The sequence below is a fragment of the Acomys minous genome (assembly GCF_964271855.1).
Source record: "Acomys minous genome assembly, chromosome: 16".
NCBI lineage: Eukaryota > Metazoa > Chordata > Mammalia > Rodentia > Muridae > Acomys > Acomys minous.
In genome coordinates, this window is record NC_140498.1 from 12,896,706 (window position 1) to 12,921,920 (window position 25,215).

Sequence of the window (25,215 nt, forward strand, 5' to 3'; positions counted from 1 at the left end):
TGGATGCCAGGCCACATCTTGGTCTCCCCTACCAAGAGTCATTGTGGATGCTTCCTGAATGTCGTAAGTTCTGGTCTTGGTATGTATGATGTGATTCTGGACATCTTTTCTCATATTTGAATTCCACATATGACTGCTTGAAATCTATGTTTTCAATATTAACTTAGAACTACTAATGCCATTTTGGAGCTTCTAATGAAATCGTAACTGTAAGGAGACAGTTGTCTGAGTCGAGACACCTCAAGGACAACTTCTCTATCTTGCTGGTAGAGTCAAACTAAGTTCATGTTCCCAGGTCCAGGAACCAATTTCTATCCTGTTTCTCCAGATGTTTCTTGTTCGTCTGCTAACCAGTAAGTTACAAAAGAATATAAAGAAAGAAGATGCCACTAAGGTACCCAAGTCATAAATGTCTTGATTGTCTGTCATGACCTAACTGACCAGTGGCCACTTGCCCTCTCCTCTGTGCCTTTACCATTTTGAGTTATGGCCCAGATGTCCAGGATGAGGCCTGACCACCAAGGCCCTGATCTTGAAACCAGGTGGCTTGGTTAGGACCTAATCACCGACGTTTACTCCCTTCCTGAGGCTGGGCAGCCCCAGCCAGGGCAAAACTATAATGGAAACTCCTCTGCTCATCCCCTTATGCTAAAATATGATTGACTGGGCAATGCTACAACCCACCCCACTCCTCCTGGCTTTAGGACTTCGTCCTTTAAATATGCCGTACAACTTCCCTTCGAGGACGCAGCTCAGATCCCTCCCTGAGCTCGGAGAATAAAGCTTGCATTTTAAGCTTCTCACTGAAGTAAGTTTTCTTAGCATCTCCCAGAACGCAGCAATAGCCACCCTGAAGACAAGAGCTCCTATCAACCTACTAACTACGCACCAAATCTGTAAGTCTCTAAATGAATCTGAAATTAATTTTAAAGCAATTTCCTTAAAACTGCTTTAGTCTTAGAGCTGTCCTCTACTTTTTAATTCATTTATCCAGCTAAGAAAACATATTTTTGTGGTCATTAATCCCTCTAAACAAGGCAAATTTGTTGGATCCCCACTGTTGGCCCCATACAGCAGACCACTGTCTATAAGAAATCAAATAAAAAATGATGAATGCATTAATAAACCGACAAATAAATGCTTGGAGTGTAGTATTGTGTAAAATCAGAGGGAAACGGGTGGTGAGATTTAGAGTGTGAGAAATGTTTAAGAAGAGTGAGCAGACCGGAACTTGCTTAGTCTACTGAGATACGTAGCAGGAACAGGAAGGGAGGGCACATTTGTAGATGAGAGCTTCCTTTGGACACAATACAGCAAGCATCTGATTAAGAAGGCAGTCTTCAGGTTGGGAGATGGCACACGAGTAAGCAGAAGCTCACACGCCCACCATCTGATGAGTAGCACTCGGCTGACTACCCTCCCTGAGGTGCATTCACTGACCTGGGAGACTCTGGTCAGGGGCATCTTCTTCCTTCCATGGCCCAGCTCCCTGCTCCAACTTCAGGATCAACTCAGGTTTGGCATCGCATTGATCTGTCAATAGGGAATATCGTACAAGCTGTTCCCCCAATGACAGAATACTGGCTTCAGATGCTCAGCAATGAGACCATAACATCTACAGCCAATGCTGAGGACAGTAAAATAAGAGAAACATAGACAGAGTAAAGGCATCATTCTGACTGACTACCTGGATCTAGGAAGAAAAAAAGCAAGTGAAAATTTAAAAAATGCACTGAATCAACAAAAATCTAAACCTCCTAGGCCAGACACTGCAGGTGTCAGAAGATCAGAAGCTGGAAAGCAGTCAGCTCTGAACTATGCAACCCCCACCCCCCACCCAATACAACAGGAAGCAGAGGAAAACAGGAGAGGAGAGGAACAAAGTGTAAGAAGTGAATGCACACAAACCAGCAACAGAGCATCAACAGTGAGAGTTCTTTTTAAAAGAGATAAAATCATCTCTGGTCTCTTGGATTCAGTTCCCGTCTCTGCCACTCTGTTCTTGAATTACCAGATCAACTTACGCCACTAAAATTAGGTAAGAAGAGATGACTGGAGAGAGGCCTTCTCTTGGACACCAGGGGACACAGCACAGAGGGCATCTCCCAGCCGGCTCCGCAAGTGAGCTGCACAGTCTGTTTCTATAGCCAGAGAGGAGGCTTTGAACACAAACAGGAAGGCATGATGTCTGCACCAGTCAAAGCATCGCTCACTTAACAGTGGTCACAGCAGCCTGTCTGTCAGGCCACAAGGGGAGTGCTCCCCTCCTGATTCTTAGGAGGACATGGCTGCAGAGTCACCTAGAATTCGCTAAACCCGGCAAAGAGCAAAAGTCAATTAGAAACTTTGAAACTGTGCTGGCTTGTACTGCACCTTCCTCAGAGTGCCCTGGGAATGTTTACAGCAGCTGGTACTGCCCGAAGAGGAGTCAGAGAGCTGTCAACTGGGAGTCTTTCTGCTCGAGGCAATCAGGGCAGCAAGTCAGTCAAACTACCCATTCATAATGTCTTTGCTTCTTACAGGACAAAACAAGGACATTCAAAGGAGCCCTTATAGCAACTTAAAGAACTTCTCATGAACATAAACAACACTTACAAAGACTCCACAGTGCTTAACACTTGCCCAGTACTACAGGGACACTTAGATCCCCCACATCTGAGTCAACACTACAGAAAATGACAGCTCAAAGTAATCAATAACATGAGCTTTGTAACAGTCCAAAATCTTAATTAAAAGAATAAAGGATTGGGTCTGGTGGTGCACACCTCAAATCCCAGCACTTGGGAGGCAGAGGAAGGTGGATTTCTGGTTCAAGACCAGCCTGGTTTACAGAGAGAATTCCAGAACTGCCAGGACTACACAGAGAAACCCTGTCTGTAGAAACAAACCCAAAAGCCAACCAACCAAAAAAGAAAAAAAAGAACAATCAAAATCTAGCCACAAAACACACTAAGAAGAGACAGTTACCAAAACGGTTTGCATGGGCAGGAAGAAAAAGCACAGAGATCGGGTTTGGAGAGATGGCTCAGAGGTGAAGAGCACTGGCTGTTCTTCCAAAGATGCTGAGTTCAATTCCCAGCAACCACATGGTGATCTGGTGCCCTCATCTGGCCTGCAGGCACACATGCAGACAGAAAAAAAAAAAGGCACAGAGATCATCACAACTTTAAAAAAGCAACCAATAGCAAATGCACAGGCTCACACCACCCAACCCTCCCAAAAGGCAACAAGACCGATTATTAGAAGGAAGATCTCAACTTCCTAGAAACTGGATAGCCTTGTACTGGAGAGAGACCTTAAGCCTGCCTCTTCCCATACGCAGAAGTCAAGTAAAATGTTCAATGTATTTCAGTGTAGACTCTGAGGCTATAAAACCAATACTAGAGAACACGGGGAAAACACAAAAGGATGTAAACCTACCAAAGGCCAACTTTTACAACCGACACCAAAGTCACAGGTAAGAAAAGCAAGCACTGAAAACCAGAATTATGGGGGCTGGAGAAATGGCTCAGAGGGCAAAAGCACTTACTGAGCTTGCAGAAGAACTGAGTTTAGCTGCCAGCACACACGTAATTGGCTCACAGCCGCCTGTCACTCCAGCTTCTGGCTTCTGCAGCTCTGCAGCTCCTGCACTCACATGCACAAAGCCACATACACAGAATAGTTTTTAAAAATAAAAACAGGATTATGTAAAAATTTAAAACATGACTTAAGAGAAGCTAACAATTGAGAGAGTTCAAAGCAAAATGCATAGAAAGAGAAGATTTACACGTTATTATCTGATGATGGACCAATGCACTAGCACAAAAGTGAATAATCTGATGAAACCTGGGCAAATGACCACAACAGGTACTTCTCCAAAGACACCGGATGTGAATATCCCTCACAGATTTTCAAACCAAACACCAACCGGCTCTCACCGTACCACAACTGCGTGATTATCTAACACTTAGCATTATGTATGCTGGAGAGGACACATAGAAGAGGAAGAGTCTGCGCTGCTGGAAGTCTAACTAACAGGTACCATGAGAAACAGCATGGCGCTTACTAAAATACTGGACAGTGAGCTGCACACAACACAATACAATCCCTTGGAACACCCCCCCCCCCCACGGGAAGGCCACCTCAGGGCTCTGTGCACAGTCACTGCGGCATCACATGCGCAAGCCATGATATGGAATCTACCTTAGTGTTCCACCATCAGATAAACTGATGAGAAAATGCGCTAAATACCCAGAGATGACCTCATCCCACTATGGAAAGGCCCTCCATTTTCTCTCGCAGGACCATGGGTGTAACTGAAAGACACTCTTATTACGTGAGGGAGATCAAGCTAAAAGAAACAAACACTGCATATTCATACTTATGGTTGGAAGCTAATGCCAGCCTGAAACGTAAAGAAAGAACACAAAGTTACCAGGGCCCAGGAATGGTGTGTGGGAAGGAAGGAAGGAGGGAAGGAGGGATGGAGAGAAGAGAGGAAGGAAGGATGGCGAGAAGATGGCTCGTGGATGCAGGGGAGCAGCTGGCTGTTGCACATGCCTGCCATTGCTCTATAGCACACTAGGCTAAATACAGTTGATAACAATTATTGAAAGTAAGAGAGAGAGTTTTATGGGGCTTGAGAGATGGCTCAGCAGACAAGAGCACTTGCTTTTCTTGCAGAGGACTTGGATTTGGTTCCCAGCACCTACACAGCAGTTTACAGCTATCTATAACTCCAGTTCCACAGGGTGTGACATCATCTTCTGGTCTCCTTGGGCACCAGGCACACACAGTACACACACATACAATCAGGCAAAATATTCATATACACTAAAGAAATAAGCAGAAAGAAAATAAGAGGGAGGGTTTTAAGTGCATTCAGAAAAGAAATGACATAACTACGTTATAGACTTATAAATACTGATCATCATGCATACTACACAAATTTTGAAATGGCAACTTTTATTATGAATATGTACAGTCACTATGTGTCAGTGAAAGCTCAGTGGTACGGTGCTTGCCCAGTATGTGCAAGGCTCTAGGTTAAGCCACCAGCACAGGGAAAAAACAAAACCAACACCACCACCCTTTGAAGTGGCTTCTGTATTTACCAAAAAGGAATGTGCTTCTGAGAGGATTACTGCAGCCCCCCACTCACCCAAGGACTGCAGGCTTCTGTAGGTCTCCAGCATCACGTCCCTGTAGAGCTGCCTCTGAGCGTCATCCAGGTCCTGCCACTCCTCCCAGGTGAAGTCCACGGACACATCCTCAAAGGACACCAGCCCCTGAAATGAAGCAACTTCCTCAACTCAAGCCTTCAGCCGTGGGTCAGAGATAGGAACACAGGAAGTCACTTGCTCTCCACAAGCATCTCTTACATGAGATGTACTTTATCGGCATTCTTTATTAAGAAACAGCAACAACAAAAAACAAGACAGACAAACTACAAAATGCCTTGCCTACTCACTAGCAGGTAGTTTACAAGGGAGTAAACGTGTATACATAGTTGATATTCCTTTGGTCTTCCACTTAAACACATGCCTCAACTCGGAAACTGTCATGAATAATAATATACTTTCACACTCATTTTCACAGGCAGCCTTATATGTCCTTCCTAAAACCAGAAGAGTTGCTAGTATCCACAAAGAAAGACACATCACCTGTGCCCTCTACAGAAGGGTAAGTTGGCCAGGTGTGCTGATGTACACCTTTAATCCAAGCACATGAGAGGCAGAGGCAGGGCGGTCTCTGAGGTTGAGGCAAGTCTGGTCTACATGGGGAGTAAACTGAAACTGGAATAAATGACAATCGCTGTGATGGATAGGAGTCACAGGTGGCCTTAGACATACTTGTCTAAAGTTCCTGCTATCAAATGTACAGATGCCTAACAGGCAAATGGACAAACAATATCTTACAAGTGTTTTACAAAGAACATAAAGAAGTAAAAATTCCAGTGGTAGCTAACTTCTTCAAATGGAGTAGAATGGCTTTAAAACAACTCAGGGCACTAAGCAATGAATCAGAAATATATTCAATGAGGAAAAGATGCAGATGTTGAGAACTGCAGAAGACTTTAGAATTTATTCTAGGAACACAAGAAAGTTCAAGACTAGATAATTTATTAATATACTTCAGGCAGGCATGGTGGCTCTTATCTGGGATCCTAGCACTTAGAAAGTGAAGGCAAAATGGTCTGAAGTTCAAGGTCATCCCCAGCTACACAAGGTCATCCCAGGATACATCACACACACACACACACACACACACACACACACACACACACACACACACCTATAGACTTTGTTTTCACAAAGGAACACACATACACACATATATGTATATAGATGTGTGTACAAACATATTTCAGAATAAACATACATCTATGGAAAAACTACAGAGCCAATCCAAGAGCATGAGAATTCTTTCAATCTCACATTTTCTTACTCAATTTCTTTCTTTAATATCTGGAAGTCTTCAAAGTTATTACATTATTAGGTTTGTTAAATTTATATTGTAAATGTGACTAGTTTCTTTCTCTGTACAGCTGTTATGAGTTTATGGAATACCTCTTGAGTTTTATATGTTGATTTTCCATTTATGACATACTGTTGAAGTGCTGCCAGATCTGAGAATTTCCTGGTAGGGCACTTAAGGTGATAGGTGTAAGATCACACCACCTGCAAATGAAGATGATTTGATTTCTGCCTTTTTCTATTCATAGCCCTTGTATTTCTTTTTCTTGCCCTATTGTACTGGCCAAGACTTCAACCATTATACAGTCTAACTAGCCTTGTCTTGTTAATTAATTTAAAAGAAATGCTTCACATTTAGTATTATAGTGGCTAGGAGTTTGTCAAAATATAAGCATAGGCAAAATTGTTTGAAAAAGCCTTTAAAAGTATAGCCGGGCAGTAGTGGCACATGCCGCTAATCCCAGCACTTGGAAGGCAGAGGTAGTCAGATCTCAGTGAGTTTGAGGCCAGCCTGGTCTACAGAGCAAGTTCCAGGACAGCCAGGGATGTTACACAGAGAAACCCTGTCTCCAGAAAACAAACAAACAAACAAACAAACAAACAAAAAAGACTTTAAAAGCTCAGGAATCTATTACAGTAACTGGACAAATAAGAAAGCATGGGGTTAAAAATATTTTGCACAGCAAAGAAAACAGCAGAAAGCTACATATATAACAGGACAAGCTTTTGCAATACATAAAGAACTCAACATTAAATTCACAAATAATCCAAATGATAAATGGGCAAGCAAAATGAACAGATATTTCTCAAATGAGGAAGTATATATGCCCAAAAGGTAGATGGAAAAAAAGTTTCTATGTCATCAGCAACCAGAAAAATGCAAATAAAAGCTACACTGGGATCCCAGTTTCACCAGTTACAACAGTTATCAATAAAAACAATCAAGCGTGGCGTGTAAGGAAACAGGACTTCTTTTTTTTTTTTTTTTTTTTTTTTGTTTTTTTGGTTTTTTCGAGACAGGGTTTCTCTGTGTAGTCTTGGCTGTCCTAGACTCGCTTTGTAGTCCAGGCTGGCCTCGAACTCACAGCGATCCGCCTATCTCTGCCTCCCGAGTGCTGGGATTAAAGGCGTGCGCCACCACGCCCGGCGGAAACAGGACTTCTTATACCTCAAGCCTGTATCCCATACATCTAACTAATGCAGCCACTGCAGAAGTCAATATGAAAGTTCCTCCAAATACTAAAAATAAAACTACCATGTGAGTCAGATAGTACATTCAAAGGAATATGAGTCAGCCTCTTACAGATCATCTGTGTTTACTGTGGTACTATTCACTTTCGTCAAAAATGGAAGCAGCCTATGTGTCCATCATCAGATGAAGAAAATATGATAAATATACACAACAGAATTTTATTCAGCCACAAAGAATGAAATTATAACATCTGTTAGGTAAATGGGTAGAATTAGAGGTAATTATTAAGCTGGAATAAGCCAGAATCTGAAAGGCAAGCATCACATTTTTTTTTTGTCATATGTGGAATCCAGACTTAAATATATACCATATACATACATATATGTATGGAGACATGAAAGTGCATTGAGAGAAGACTAATGGGAGGCTGGGGTGGGGACAGAAAGGGATAATGGAATATAGGCGACATTAGAGTGGGGGTCCCATCTGAGCAGGAAGGAGACCAGCAAGGGCGTGGGGATAAGAGAGACAAAGGCAATTCAAGTGGTGACACATGAATATGGAACTCCAAAGCTGGAGCTGTTGCTGACCCCAGCACCACCACATCTGACATCCCAAGAAAGGCAGAAAGAGGGCATCAGTCGAATAGAAGGCACCAGAGATCCTGAGCTGGACCAGCAAGCAGTTCAACAAATGGCTATGAGTAACTGCATATACATATGAAGTAATAGTAAATCTACATATAGTGTATACACATTGAGGATTTTTATAAGTTACAGCCCCTCTGCTTACATTATTTTGGAGGGAAAAAATAGCCTTTCTGAAAGAAACTATGGTTAATAATGATGTAACTATGATTCAAGAAATTTGAATATGTGACAAAAGGAATGGCAGGATAAGAAAATTAACTGCTTTCTGCAAACAAAACAAAACTTTACCTCCGGGCTGGTAAGACCAGAGTCCTGACCCCCAGACCCACATGAAAGACAGGCAGGCATGGTGGCAGCCTATACCTTAGCACTTGGGAAGCAGAGACAAAGGATCACAGGGCAAGCTGGCAGGCTAGAGCAGCCGGAATTGTCACATGAAGAAAGTACCCGAGGAAGACAGCTAACATCAACTCAGGCCTTCACATGCACATGCACACATGTGCATTCACATGCACATTCTACACACACACACACACACACACACACACACACACACACACACACAACCCTAAGGAAAAAACTTGAAATGGAAAATTTTTCATATGAAGGTCAGAGATAATAGTTTCAAATGTGGCAGAAGTTTAAAGGCAGCTGGAGAATCGTGCTATCACTTAACTATAATTTAAAATTCTGATGAAAACGGATGTGTCTGAGTACCAGCGAATCCCGACAGTGGTCAATGCTGCACTCTTCTCTGAGCTGGAAGTGAAGCCTATAAAGATGCCACAGGGCATGAGACTTGATCATTGTCTCTTCCTGGGGTCAATCCAAATGGGAGTCTACCACAAATGGCACAGGATCAGAAAAAAACAGTAACCAAATTCTGCACAGTTCAAACTCCACTAAAGCCTTTACAACATAGTTATGTCAACATTATGATCTTATTATGTCTGTGTATGTTTATTGTATGTTTATTTTTTCATTTCAATTTTAACTCTCTCATAAAAAGCTCTTAAACCACAATGTAAAATAAAGTCAGGAATAATAACACCACTCACCAGAGCCATGTTCATTTTTCTTGCCCTCTAAGGCACATGGAGTCCCTCACAATCGCAGCTGGAAAAGAAGTCGAACAGACGTGAACAGGTACTTAGTGTGCCGTGTTTGTGGATTCCAAAATCTTTACATAGTTACTGAGGAAAAAAAAAAAAGGCAAGAAGACAGGGAAAAGGTTCCTGTTTGGAGACAGTCTCTTCAACTTGAGAGACTGCCATAACAACTTGCCATAACAACAAACGGAAAGAACACGGTTAATTAGAAAGTAAACTTATAGTTTAACCTTAGGTTACTGGAAGTACTTGCTGCTTGCTTTGTAACCATATACTGTCATGTTTTTAAAACAATATTTTAATTTTTTACATATACATTTATATTACACATATATGAAATAAACTACACACAGCAAGAAGAGTATGTCAGATATATTGGGCCAGAAGGCTGAAGATGATGCTCCAATGTTATAGTTATGAGTAACTGTTCAGGCAACAAACAGTCTGTCATTTTTTTCAGTTTGGAAGCTGCTAACCTGCATTTCCTGTTTACTCAGGTAATTAATTTTATTCCTTCTCCAGTCTCTGATGGGGTTGAAGACCAAATACTGCCATGTTTTAAGGGTGGATGTTTAATGAACATGATGGAGTCACAGAAATTATAGGGAACATTTAGGCAGGATTTCCGCTTCTCCTGTCAACGCAGAGGAACCACCCAGGGCTCCATTCACGTTTCTCGGTTCACATATTTAAGTTTCACAGACAAAACGCTTTGTGCAGTCTAAACCTTTTGGCCCAGGACTGTACCTGTAAATGAACATGACCCATCATATTTATTGTAGTACCTTCGAATTACTGTTTAACCAGAGCCTACCTATGCTGCCTTCACCTGGGTGTAGCTCCCGAACACAATGTCCCTTAGGTTGTCTTCCCATGTGCTATGGCCAGCAGGACCTCCGTGTGACAAAAGGACAGTTTTCAAATGAGGCTTCCCATGCAGATATGCTACGGTTATAGTTGGTGTGTTACCGTGCCCTTTTAATATACCTAATTTTAAAACAGTATCAAGAAACTAAAAGTACAATTACAACAGGATCCAGGAATCACAATTTTGCGTGTTTCCACAAGAAATGAAATTACACTGTACTAAATAGTGTATTCCACTGTTGACCGTTGTACTATGGCTTTTTCCTCTGGGCATAGCATCGTCTCTTATCTCCATCTTGGAGTAGAGACTGACCGGGAGTCCATAACAAAAACAAACAAACAAAAAGCCAGATGATACTATAGGTTTTCGGTAGTGGTAATGGAGCTGTTACACTCCAAAGTGGGAGAGTTAACTGGATTCCAGCCATTGCCGCCCATGGCACCTCTCTCACCTTGTTGGTAATCTAGAGTATGCATGAAATGGAAAGTTAGCTGAATGTGAGTCTCCCTGAGGTCAGCTTTCAAAATGGGGTGGGGCTTGGTGGTCTGGGAAGGGGGCGCCATCCTCTCTGTATGCGTAAGCCCAATAGATTCACTGCATCACCAGGTTGGAGCATGGTGGAGCCCGTACTTTGGTCATTCTGCAGTGCCCTTCTGAGGCGAAGAGACTGTCTCCGCAGTAAGGCTGTGCAACTACTGTGCACTCTCCACTCAAGCAACACACGAAAGAGCCTTCCAAAATAAAGGCGAGGCCAGGAAGATGCCTCAGCACAGGTTCACTCTACATGTCAGGCTGCTTTAGAACCCAGGGCTGTCACTGCTAGGCAATGGGACACCATACACAGCAGTTGTAGCACCAGGGTCAGGACTAGGGCACGGGGTAAGGCTGGGGACAAGTCTCCCTGCAGCCTGCAGCATCAAGCTCAGCCCCGCACAGGCCTCCCGGGATCGCACCGTCTGCACAGCGCACAGCACCTGCCCCGGCCGCCGCCGGCAGAAACGGGCTGCACTCACCACAAGGTAGGAGTCTGACAGCACATAGACGTCCCGACAAGCAGGGGCAGGTCGGAGGCCGCAATCCAGCCTCCCGGGAAACAGGAAGTAATATGGCGACACCGGAAATAGACCGGAAGTGCGCGGGGACCATCCCGAGTTCAGAGTTTGTAACTGTCTTGAGTGTTTAGATAGTTTAGGACATCCTCAGTCACTCGCTAGTGACAACGTTGTATTTGAAATGCAACAAAGCTCTATAGTGAATGCTTTGTGACCCAACTGATTAAAAAAAAAAACCACAAAAAACCCTTTTAGCTGGGAGGGTGTGGTGGCACACATCTTTAATCCCAGCACAGAAGAGGCAGCCATGGACAGAGTTCCAGACCAGCCTAGCCTGAGGCCAGCTTGGTCTGCATAGAGACCTTGTTTAAAAAAAAAAAAAAATCAAGCAAGCAATCAATCGATCTTGTGGAGCTGGAGACATGGCTCAATGTTAAGAACACCGGCTATTCTTCCAGAGGATCGGGGTCTAATTTCCAGCACCTATATGGCACCTCACAACCAGGCCTGGGCGATCCAGAATCCTTTTTGGACTCATGTGCACAAACCTACATTCAGGCAAAACACTCATAAACCACCTGCTTACTAGGTAGCTAGCTTGCCAGGTGTTTTCAGGTCTTATGCGGATGGACACAATAAGTTAAAGAAAACCAAAGTACCACAACTGCCCTTAGAATTCAAACTACCACATGAAAATAGGGAAGCCTGGATGCAGTTGCCCTCTTCAAAGTTTAAAATTTCATGTGAAAGGGGAAAAAAAAAAAAGAAAGAAAGAGGATAGTCTCTTGTTGAGGCCCTCTAAGGGAGGGCTGTTTTCTATATTTCATCATAACTTTCTTCAAGATTTTAATCAGAAGAACAGGACCTAGGCCATACCTTTGGCTCTGGGTATTAGTGTGGTATTTTAAACTGCCTCACAAATTACAAAACCAAAGATACAGGATGGGCACGGTGGTCCACATTTTTATACCATGCATTGAGGAGGTAGAGGCAGGTAGATCTGCGTTCCAGGCTAGCCTGGCCTGCATAAAGAGTTTCAGGACAGCCAAGGCTGTATAGTAACACCTTGTTTCAGAAGTAAATAAATCATCAATGTCATACGATTGCCTCATTCCTATAAGTTACTCCAAACAAGCTTGTCAATCTCCTAGATAGAAAACTCTTGGGGAGATGACCCCAAAAACCTCAGTGTGTGGTGTAAAGCCTATTTTCTAATGGAGCCTGTGGTCTCTGCTCACTCTCACCCTTGACAAATTCACCTTATTATGCAGTGTTTTATTGGATCTCACTGGACAGACAGCAATGTCTGGAGAGTTGAAGGAGGCAGAGTAACTTCCTACGAATACATTCTTGGTCAAAACCTGCCCTGATTGAACCCAGTGCCACAACTGCTCTGCTGTGTGAGGACACTGCCCAACTGTGAGGCTGGTGAGCATCACAACATTGGGAGACTACAAGGAAAACAATGCAGAGTTGGGGTCGGAGAGACTTGTCATTGCTAAGAGTATACACCTGAGAGCAGAAAGCCTGAATTCTGTTCCTAGCATCTATACAAGGGAGCTCATAACCCCCTGTAATCAAGTCTTAGGGGACCCAACACCCTCTTCTGGACTCTTTGGGCACCTACACACACACACACACACACACACACACACACACACACACACACACACACACACACTCTTTAAAATTAAATGTAGAACTTACTACTTACAAACTGAGCTATCAACTGATGTGTACAGGGTTGCCCAAGGCTTAGGATTTAGAGACAATCCCCATCCTTCTGATGATGGGACAGGAAAACAGGGGATACTAAAATCTTTGGTCACTCTGAGAAACTGCCAAGGGATTTTTGTGACAATATATAATATTGAAATTTTTTATTAATGTATAGCATAAAAAAATAAATGCACACTCTACCCAAGGAAAGCTCAATGAATTACTTAATGAATATACTTGTGTAATATTAAAAAAAATTAGCCTCTCCCATGCTCTCAATAACTTTGGCCGTGCCTATTCCAAAGGTAACTAAGATTTTGTTGTTCTTGTTGTTTTTAAGTCTTATTTATACTGTGTCTAAGTGTTTTGCCTGTATCTATGTAATTGTACTATATGCATGCCTGGTACTAGAGGAGGCCAGAAGGTACCAAAATGCCCTAGAACTGTAGTCACACCTAGTGATGTAAATAGCCATGTGAGTGCTGGGAACTGAACCCCACTCCTCTGCAAAAGCAACAAGTGTTCTTAACCATTGAGCTACCTCTCCTGCCCCTGTTGTCTAATAGAAAACTGTTGACAGATACGAACCCCAGAGCTTCACAACTTTTTGAGAAGTCCTCTAACATTAAGCTACTCACCTGGTCTCCATAGCGAAGTTCTTAGGAGCCAACATTGTCAACTTCATCTGTTTGTTTTTGAGACATTTCACATAGCCCAGATTGGTCTCAAACTCAGTATGTAGCTGAAGATAACAACTAACTGATCTTCCAGGGCTAATAGGTTTGTGTCACGTTCTAGGATTATAGGGATTTGCTATTGCATTTGGCTTAACTTTGCTTTTTATGAATGTATTTTTATAAATAGATGCATATTACAGAAAATACACATACATACATACATATATATACACAAAACAATAGAATTTTTTTTTTTACAGCTTCAACAACTACTTATTAGGCACCTTTAAACTTTATTGCTTTAGCCCATTCCTTACCCTGTGTACCCATATTTATTTTTAGTACCAGCGTTTGTATAAGCAGATGTGCATACATTAGATCTACAATTAAAAGTTGTTTTAGTAATTATGTGTGTAAGGGGTATGTGCAATGTGCATAGGGGTACCGAAAGAGGCTGGAGACACCTATTTGAGCCTCTCCCTGGCCTCAGACCTGGAATTTATAGGTCGGTGTAAGTAACTCAATGTGGGTGCTAGGAATTCAACTCAGGTCCACTGGGAAAACAGCAGTGCTCTTAACTGTTGAGCCAACCATCTCTCAGGCCCCAACTTACTTATGCCCTTTTCTTTTATTTAAATGTGTGTGTGTGTGTGTGTGTGTGTGTGTGTGTGTCTGCTTGTCTCTACATTCACCATTTGCATGCAGGGCCACAGAAGCTGGAGGAGGGCATTGAATCCCTTAGCATTGGAGTTACAGGCAATTTTGAGCCACTGAATACAGGTACTGCGAAGCAAACCTGGGTCCTCTCTAAGAGGACCAAGTCTCTTAGCCATTGAACCATTTCTCAAGTTTCAAAGCCACTTTTTTTTTTTTTTAGGCAGGGCCTATTATTTAGGTTCAGATGTCCTGTAACTTGGTGACTATTTCTTAGGGACCAAGAGAAACACAGTCCTGTAGTAAATGCTCCCTCCTCTGCAAAAAAGAAGGGTTTCCCAGCTCTCACACTAGCTATTTCAGTGGCTCTATACAACACTATTGAAGTGGGTTTTACAGTTTTGTATACTGATAATTGATGACATCCACTAATAAAGGACTATTTAAACCCAGAGCTCTGCCTCCCAGGTCAGCCAGCGTAGAACAGAAGACTCACTGCTTCCATGTCTCCGTTTGTCTTTCTGGCACATTCTAAGATATGTCATGGGACTCTCAACATTCTGTTGCAGCCTCCTACCAACTTAAAAGATACTTGTAAACTAACTCACTGTCATGCTTAGAGGGTATGTCTGTCATCATATTCCAGGCTGCATGGCAAGTACTTTATCTAATTTCAGCATGTCACATTGAGACAGGTGCTTTTTTTTTTATTTTAATTTTTTAATGGAAATTAGAGAGAACCTCAGTTATAGAGCCTTAGGTACAAATACTCACACCTATCCTGATGCCCATTTAAAGGTGTGAAGAAGAGGAAATCATCTCCCTGAGAATGGGGGGAAATGAGCACTACAGCTCACAACAGTCAATGGTCACTAGTTGTGAACAAATGTGTGTGTGTGTGTGTGTGTGTGTGTGTGTGTGCACGTGTGAGTGTACTTTTTACTCCAACACTTCTCCTAAATGATGCACAGGCCCACTCTGACTCATCATATTAGAAGACAGTATCTTTATTTACTTGAGCCAGCAATAACTGTCAAACACATTTACATGTGCTACAAGACTAAGAAGTGTATAATACAACGTTTGAGACTAGTAAAAAGTCAGCAGGGCAGAATGGCATTGAATGCAGGAAATATCAATGTACATTTCAACACATATTACATGAAGCCGTGGAGATTCCCTTCTGCTGGGTCTGATCATGGAAGATGTCTGCTATAATATACTCACATCAATGAACCATACATACATGAGTGTACTACCCAACACACTGTAGGCTGTTCAGCTGTGTCCCTGTATGTGCCACTGGCCTCTCCCAAACTCTACTTACAACATCACAAATGTCCTCAGAGACATGTCCGCTGATAAGCAGTATCACCAATATTCATCCCCTGGCATGCAGATTTAGAAAAATTAGAATATGAGGTTTAACATTTCTCTCCAAACAATTAACATACAGATTCCACAGTGATAATTGTCCTTGATCAAGGATTTTTGAAACCCCACTGGAAATCCGTTGAAAGGTTTCACACATAAAAGAACTGTTCCCTCAATGATCTGTTTAACAGGCGATCTGGAGCCTTCATGGAAATGTTACCAGGATTTCTTCTTCCCCACAAAGCATCAAGAGATTAAGGGTAGCAACAGCATCTTTCTCCTGATAGTTTTTAATGGCTGTGGGTCTGCACTAGTACAAACAGATCATGCAGATCATACACTAGAGAGATGGCAGGAACATGTAAGAGGGCCACAGCTCTCTGGACAAGACACATTCCTAAGCCACAGCGCCCTTCTATGTATGGCTCCCAAACACGCTAGAGGGTATCTGCACTGAGGCCAACTATGGATGGGCATCTAGATAGTTTGTTGTAAGATCTGGGGATAGTGGGATAGAAATCAACACATCACATGTCTGTACTCCACTGAAGATTTTAACATGAGGTCTCTCCCCCTAACAGATGAACTGCAAACACAGGCTGATGAGTGCAGTGAAGAAAGTACATCTTGGAGAGCACTTGGCCCCCACCTCCTGGGCTTCTGGCCTGTGTGGTGTGACTTTGTGCTGAGCAACTTCTCACCCAGAAACACTTCCCACGGTATTACCTGTTTTACAGTGTCTCCTCTGTGCTAATTCAAATGTTTCCTGAGGTCTGACTTGTATTATGTGGTTCTTTCAGATACATAGTGAATACATCTGTACAAGCGAAGGTTTGGCATCCAGCAAGCTTCCCGCATACACTACTCATGTGCTTCCGACCCGAGCTGCTAACTTCAGAGAGGTCTGACTCCGTAGTACAAGTTCTTTAATGCAAAGAGGCCTGACACCTCTTAAAGGCTCTCTGCTTGCATTATACTCACCTATGTGCTCAGGGTTATTACTCACCTACGTGACTCCGTTCATGTACAGCAACAGATGGTTTATGGTTGAAACATTTCCTACCGTATTTAGTCATAGGGTTTCTCGGTTTTGATTTTTCAGGTGGACACGGAGGTTTGTCTTGAGTGTTTTCTGCACATAAACAAAAATTCATGGCGATGTCCCCATGTGTCTTCTTTGGTATGCAGTGAAGAATGGCCTATGGCTGAAGGATTTTCTACATTCATAGGGTTTCTCACAGGGTGTGAATTACCTAATGACCACTGAGATGACCTCTGGAGAAAGGTTATGATTAAGACATTTTTTTTTTACATTTATATGCTTACAGTTTCTCATGTTATTGAGTTCTCTGATGTATCTTTGGCTGAAATATTTCTTAGTTTTTAATTATAAAGGCCTGTCACCTGCGTGAACCCTTTGATGTGTGTACCAGCTTGACATCTACCCGAAGGCCTTTCCACAGACAACACTGGTAGAGTGTCTCACCACCAAGGCCCCTAGTAACGTGGGCAGATGGTCAGCGGTAGAGAGCTGTTCTGCGTTTTCCCCACTCTCACCTGGGTGAGTTCTCTGCCGTAGAGGGGGGAACTCGGCTTACAGGCTCACCCACACACTTCACTGATGGTGTTTTTCGCCTGGGTGAGTTCTCTGCCGTAGAGGGGGGAACTCGGCTTACAGGCTCACCCACACACTTCACTGATGGTGGTTTTCACCTGGGTGAGTTCTCTGCTGTAGAGGGGGGAACTTGGCTTACAGGCTCATCCACACACTTCACTGATGGTGTTTTTCGCCTGGGTGAGTTCTCTGCCGTAGAGGGGGGAACTCGGCTTACAGGCTCATCCACACACTTCACTGATGGTGTTTTTCGCCTGGGTGAGTTCTCTGATGTCTAGTGAGATGGAACTTCAAACTAAAAGCCTTCCTACAGTGCTTGCACTCGTAGGGTTTCTCACTTGTGTGAACCTTCTTGTGTGTGTAGAGGCTTGGACTCTGCTTGTAACTTTTGCCACACACAACACACTCGTAGGGCTTCTCACTTGTGTGAGTTCTCTTATGCGCATGAAGGTGGGAATTTTGCTTAAAGCATTTCCCACATACATCACATGCATAGGGTTTCTCACCTGAATGAGTTCTCTGATGTACCGTGAGGTATGACTTGAGGATAAAAGATTTTCTACATTCTTTACATTCGTAGGGTTTCTCACCTGTGTGAATTCGGATGTGTGTGTAGAGGCTGGTCCTCTGCTTGAAACTTTTCCCACACGTATCACACGCAAAGGGCTTCTCACCTGTGTGAATTCTCTGATGCACAACAAGAAACGACTTCAGCCTAAAAGACTTGCCACATTCCTTACAGTCGTATGGCTTCTCCCCTGTGTGAGTTCGCTGATGTGCATTTAGGTGAGCTCTTTTGTAAAAGGCTTTTCCACATACACTGCACACATAGCGCTTCTCCTGCGTGTGAGTCGGCCGACTCACAGTGGGTTTGGACTGCTCACGGTCTTTACTCTCACAGGCTTTCTCAGCTGTGTGAGCGCTGGACTGTGAGTGGACATTTGGTGTATGGCTAAAGGTTTTGCTACAGGTATTACATGCACACCCTCTCTCAGATCTGTGAGCTGTCTGAGGCTGGTGGAGGGCTGACTCACAAACTGTTTTCCCAGATGTACTGTACTCATGGGATTTCTCACCCCTGCCAGGGCTCTGCTGAGCACCGCAATTCAACCTTGAGCACACAGTTTTCCGGAACACATTCCTTCCATCGCCTATGAGTCTTTGTTCAATGTTTGTTTCTGATTTCTGACAAATGTAATTCTCAACATCATTACACGTATGTAATGAGGTAGGCGCTTCTCCCACACCCAACCTTTGATGTTTTGGGTACTTTGATTGTATATTGAATATTGCCTCACAATTATTACCTTTATAGCATTTCTTTTCTTTGTGTGTTTTTAAATGCTGTGTGAGATGAAAATTTTTATAGAACAATTGCCCACACACTTTGCATTTAAAAGTTTGCTCCTGTACCCGAGTACTGCCTTGGGCAGGAAGAGCTAACTTTTCTAATCTTTTCCTGTAGTCCCTCAGCTTCCTGGAGGCATCTCTCATTGGAAATGTGTTCTGTAACCACACTGTCTTTATGTGGAAAGCTTCCTTGGGCCTATAATACTGAAGACGCTGCTCTTCACACTCGGTACTACCATATAGACTAAAAGGCTTGGGAAGGCTCGGGGGCACCCTGCTTGCATTAGGAAGGTCCTCTACAGCCTGTGTCCCACTGGACCCACCAGGGAGAAGCACATTATCCCACATGGTAAGAGCCCCAGGTCTCATTCCAGAAGACACGCCATTCTTCACAGCCAGACTTAAAACACAGTTTGAGCTAGTGCGCGTTTTTCCTGCTTTAGCCCTCTCCTCAGCTGCTGTGTTGCTCTTGGCAATTACCAGATCGCGTCCATGCATCTTTTGATTGTCTTGGCGGATTGCACCCCTGGCATTCGCATTCTGCATGTCTAGAAGAAAATAAAGCAACGGAAGGTCGTCTGCTTAATGCACTTGTCTGTTACCCAAGACAGAACTTCTGGATGAAATGACACCGATGCCTCCAGTGTCTTTCAAATACTAAAGTTCCATATATAGCAGTACAGATTCTTAAAGGTCCTAGTTTAATCTGAATTAAGCATAACACATAGGAAAGCTGCAAACATTTGGCTCCATAAAAGCCAAGGTGTACTCATAATACAGGAAATGTAAGATTTCTGCATAGGTCTGACATAATCACTTGTGTTTTCCTACCTGTGTGAACACACGCATGCTGACGCATAGAATCATGCTTCTCCATGGCTGTATTTGTGCTTTGGAATTCTAACTGTGCTAATATTTCAAAACAAATGGAGTTCCCTGTACAAATTCATCGCATATGTTGAATTAGAGTGATTTCCACAAAGAGAAAAGCAGAAGTCTAATTACTTAGTACAATCCTAACTACAAATCCTAAGTACATGAAATATAAACCAGAAACAAGCAATCTGTGGTTTGTTTGACCTTCAAGTCCAAGGTCTCCCAGTTGTCACACTAAGCTCTAGATACACTCCACCCTTGAGGTATGCTGGGGGCTCCTTAGCTCCAAAATTTTGCGATCTCCATATACACGATTTTACTTTCTATGTTTGTAGTATTAGCTTCAAACTAAAAATATCAAAATTAGATTCTGTTTTTTTGTTTTGTTTTGTTTTTATTTTTGAAACAGGGTTGGTTTCTCTGTGTAGCCTTGGCTGTCTTGGACTCTCTTTGTAGACCAGGCTGATCTCGAACTCACAGAGATCTGCCTGCCTCTGCCTCCCAAGTGCTGTGATTACAGGCATGTACTACCATGCCTGACTCAAAATTAGATTATTAATTAAAATAATAAGCACTCTTGAGAGTGCATGCCCACTTACATATTGTATACTTGGTTTAGAAATCAGTGGTCCAGCCGGGCGTGGTGGCGCACGCCTTTAGTCCCAGCACTCGGGAGGCAGAGGCAGGCGGATCGCTGTGAGTTCGAGGCCAGCCTGGTCTACAAAGCGAGTTCAGGACAGCCAAGGCTACACAGAGAAACCCTGTCTCAAAAAGACAAAAAAAAAAAAAAAAGAAAAAAAAAAGAAAAAGAAATCAGTGGTCCAAAATGAAATAAACAGGGGGCTGGAGAGATGGCTCAGTGGTTAACAGCACTGTTTGTTCTTCCAGAGGTCCTGAGTTCAATTCCCAGCAACCACATGGTTCACAACCATCTATAATAGGATCTAACGCCCCCTTGTGTTATGCAGATGTACAGGAAGACAAAATACTCATATATATAACTAAATAAATCTTAAAAAAATAATTATACAAAAATAACTATAGAAAAATCTTTTTAAAAGGTGATAATCTTAAAATTGTATGTTCCTTAACTACTTTTTTCCCTTTTATGCAGGTAAGTTTTTTTTTGGGCGGGGGGGTGGGGGTGGGGGGGGGAATGATGATTCTTTTAATGCCAAAATTTCTGTTTCTCAATACTACAGAACTCTTTAGCCTGTTGATAAATTTCTTGATTCATTACTGTTTGGTCCAGAATCTCAAACAAGTATATGAGAGGGAGCAAATAATAAGCAATGAACACATGAATAAATGCTCAAAATAAAGCAAGAACTTACGTAAAATAACCTCACCAAGAAACAGATCTAAGAACGACTACAGATTTAATAGAATTTGTTTAACTAAAGATAACATATTGCAAACATTAGGACGGGGATGGATTCCTATGTGAGGCGTGAGCTAAACTGCTGGCCTGTGATGACGGGTGGCAGAAGCAGCAAGAGTGATGTGATGCTCATCCTGGTGTCAACGAGCCTGCTTCTGGAAGCAACTAAAACTCAAGCAGCTGCACACGTCCATGAGGAACTGTCTTGACCGGCTCATCTGAGGTGGGAAGGCCCACCCTAACCTCAGCCACACTTTCTGGTGACCTAATGAAAGGTCACGGAAGAAGGAGGCGGTTGCCTTTTGGCTGCTTGTCCTCACACTCACTGGTAAGCGCACCTATGCCATCGCTGAGGGGTTACTTCACTGGCCTTACAACCTACTTCTTCAAGATTCCAATGCATAGTCAAGACAGCCGCTTTCTAGGATCCTCTGGGTACTGCTGAGACGTTACTCGCACTGACTCAACAGCTACCAACTTCTTGGCTTTTCTGCTGGGGTAGCTTTTGTTGGATGTCCTGGGCCACAGGCTATAATCCACTATAATGAATCTGTGTGTGTGTGTGTGTGTGTGTGTGTGTGTGTGTGTCTATCAGCTCTTTTCCTTTACGAAACCCTGACTAATACAAGTAGCATGCCTTTACATGAGGAAACCTTCCCTGCAGACTGCACACTGATTGTTGGACGAGTAAGAACACTAAACTCAAGTCTCAGACATGGGAAAATGGGGAGAAGAGCCCAACCCAGGCACCATTGGATGAGCTTCCTCAACCTTCCTTGTCCAGGGTGCATTCACTGACCTGGGAGGCTCTGGTCAGGGGACTCTTCTTCCTTCCATGGCCCAGCTTCTTGCTCCAACTTCAGGATCAACTCAGGTTTGGGATCACACTGATCTATTAATAGGAAACACTGTACAAATTTTTGGCTAACAGCTAGGTCAGGTATATTAAGCAATGAGAATACATTGGCTGGAGACAGTGTGGAGGTTGAGAACACTGGTTGCTCTTGCAGTGGACTTAGGTTTAATTCCCAGCACACACATGGAGGTTTCCAACTGTTTCCAACTTCAGTCTCAGGGGACCCAATGCCTTCTTCTGGCCTCTGAAGGCACTGCACCCACATTGTGCATAGATATACATGCATAAAATTAACACATATATTATTATGGACATTGGGTAGTGATAGGACCAATGAGAACATTTTATAAGAGCTTAAGAAACATCCACAGTTTAACCCAAATACCAATCCCTACGGCATATTACAGTCAACTATGAAAAGTACAAAACTGGACTGGAGAGAGAACTCAGCAGTTAAGAGCAAGTGCTTCTCTTGCAGAGGACCAAAGCTCGGTTCTAACGCTAGCATCAGGCAGCACACACACAACTGTAAACCCCAGCTCCAGAGGATTCACCTTCCTCTTGCATCCTCTGTGAGCACACTGCACTCATATGCACAAACCCACACACAGACATGCATAGTTAAATATGATTTTTTAAAACCCAGTAAAACAAGGACAGAACTCTAAGACGATGTGAGAGCCAGCATATGGGGCATTCTTATAATTCTAGCACTGAGTTTCGAAGGAAAGCCTGTGGAGAGAGATCTTTTCTTTTCTGGTTTCTCAAGATAAGGTAGCCCTGGCTTTCCTTGAACTCAGAGACCCACCTGCCTCTGCCTTCCAAGTGCTGGAATTAAAGATTATGTGCATCCTCACCTGGCCGAGACATTATATCCTTATTTATTTATTTGAGATTATATCTTTAAAAAGCAAACTTTTACAAATTAACAAAATGGGGGAAAAGGCAGCTGAGATAGCTCAGTGTAAAGGCACTTGCTTCTAAGACTGATGACCTGAATTCTATCCCCAGGAACTACACGATGGAAGGAGAGAACCAACACCTACAAGCTGTCTTTGACCTCCACATACACACAAATAAATATAATGAAATACACAATTTTAAATGATAAGACAAGACAGTACATCACGGCTTAACACTCAACATGGCACAGTAAACATCTCTAACTGTAGACACTTTACAGGCCAAAAAAAAGATGAGATGATAAGTATTCCCAAGAATACCATAATCAGAACAACATCCAAAAAGAAAAATGAAAGCTTTCAAACATAAACAAGTGACAACTTTCATTAGTTCGGGCTGACCTGATGAGAAACGGCTGATGTCCCCATTAGACACTCCACAGGATACTATCATGAAAACACACAAAAGGATAAAAACTCAAATGTAGAGCAGGGGCACAAAAAAGTAAGTTGAAAATAATTCTTATTTGTATAGGAAATCACAAAACAGCAAAGATTTATTAAAAAAAGAACAGAAGATATGAAGAAAAACAGCAACAACAAAACCCCAGAACAGCAATTTGTAAGAATGTGATGTGTGAGTCAGAAGATACAGGCCGGCTGAACGGCTGGCAGAAATGAGTTAGTGATGGACTACCTAAGCAAAAGTCCCTGTTCCAGTGAAGATGCACCTAAGTTGGTAGTAAAGGGACTGAAAAGGATGGCGAACACATGCGGACTTCAAAACTGAACAGTTAACAATATGTAAGGCAGACAGTAACCAAACAGTGTAAAAAAAAAAGACAAGGGTCATTATAATGATATATGTATATTACATAGTCAACATACATAGTATATAGACATTTTATATTTCACAAACCCATGCGCGCGCACACACACACACACACACACACACACACCCATCAGTGCTGGAGGATCCAATTACACAATGCAAACTTATGAGAAGAAAAATAACAGTGTAGTTAAACTTTAGAGACCAAAGACACTTAAAAAAAATCACAGAATTATTCTGCCCAATAGCTAAGGAACACCACATTGCCCTCTTCAACAAAGCATTCTCCAGACCAGACCAAATGTTAGGAAACAAAAGAATCCTCAACACAACCATAAAACAAAACAAAAGCCAAACTGAAACATACCCTGGTGTTCTAGACCACAGAAGAAAACTAGAAATCAACAGTAAGTACCGACTGGTCATGGGGCGCACACCTGTAACCTGCACACTGGGGCGAGTGCGGCAAAAGCATGGTGAGCCTGAGCCCAGCTGGGGTGTTCTGAAGAAGAATGGCGCCCGCAGGCTCAGATGTTGGAATACTTGGTCCCCATCTGGTGGAACTGTTTGGGAACAATCAGGACACGTGGTCTTGTTGGGAGCGGTGTGTCACTGCGTGCAGGCTTTGAGCTTCGAAAGTTACATGCCATTCCCAGTGTTCTCCTTCGGCTTCCTGTTCGTGGATCAAGATGTGAGCTCTCACCTGTTCCAGTTGCCCTGCCTTTGTCCTGCCATCCTGGACTCAAACCCTTTGAAACCATAAGCCCCTTTATATACTTTCTTGTGTAAGTTTCTGTAGTCATGAGGTAGAACAGGAACTCGCACAAGCTACACAGTAAGATCCCATCTTCGAATGGGTAAGAGGATTTGCAAATGCTTGTACAACCAAGATGATCAGGGTTTAGAGACCCAAGAGTCAGGTCAAAGCTGGGTGTAGTAGCAAGAGTTGGGAGGAGGAGGACAGAGAGAGACAGGCAGATCCCAGAAGATTGCTAGCCAACAGCCAGGCGTTAGAATGGCCTCCTCATGCATACAAAGAGTCAGCAAGCCTCACACACAGATGTACATGAACCACACAAAAACAACAAAACATCCATCCAGCTGCCCCAACCCCAGGGTCAGGCATTAAAAAGAAATCATAAAGATGTTATGCTGAAAATAAGTAACACTGTCTTGAATGATGAACTGTTAAAAACAACCAAAACCAAACAAAAAACTTAAAGGTGCACTGCAACAACAACAACAACAACAACAACAACGAAAAACCATACCACCACCAATAAACAACGTGGTAAGAGCAACAGAAAGGAAGCAGCGAGACTATGAAAAAGAAGCAAGTGAAAGAGAAACATAGAAGGCATAAAACACCAAAGCAGAAATTAATACAAAGACATAGTATCACTGAAAGCACAGACGCAAAAACTGGTTCAAACACAAAACCCCAAGAGTAGTAAGAGGAAGAGGTGTGTGTGTATGTGTGTGTGTCTATCTGTCTGTCTGTGTGTCTGTGTGCACACGCAAGTGTGCATGTGTTTGTTTGTTTTAATTATTTTGAGACAGAGTCTTTGGGGTTGGGGATTTGGTTCAGTGGTAGAGCCCTTGCTCTACCCTGAGTTTGGTCTTCAGCTCTGAAGGGGGGGGGGGGGAGGA

At 42.9% G+C, this 25,215-nt stretch overlaps 1 protein-coding gene across 7 annotated transcripts in view; it reads right to left on the reverse strand.

Annotated features, from left to right (window-relative positions):
- Positions 1 to 25,215, reverse strand: part of LOC311586984 (zinc finger protein 39-like) — a 35,722-nt gene that overhangs the window by 3,639 nt on the left and 6,868 nt on the right. For 2 of the 7 annotated variants that reach the window (XM_084763342.1, XM_084763343.1), the window contains 2 exons: positions 21,775 to 21,867; positions 13,881 to 19,266 (listed from right to left, as the gene is read on the reverse strand). In XM_084763342.1, the coding sequence (XP_084619468.1) occupies positions 17,603 to 19,266; positions 21,775 to 21,867 (1,757 nt within the window). In that variant the 3' untranslated portion in view covers positions 13,881 to 17,602. Of the gene's footprint in view, positions 1 to 1,440; positions 1,534 to 5,143; positions 5,271 to 9,358; positions 9,417 to 10,223; positions 11,266 to 11,290; positions 19,267 to 21,774; positions 24,084 to 25,215 lie in introns of those variants that run through there. The other 5 variants (XM_084763344.1, XM_084763346.1, XM_084763347.1 and 2 more) reach the window with 5 other exon arrangements.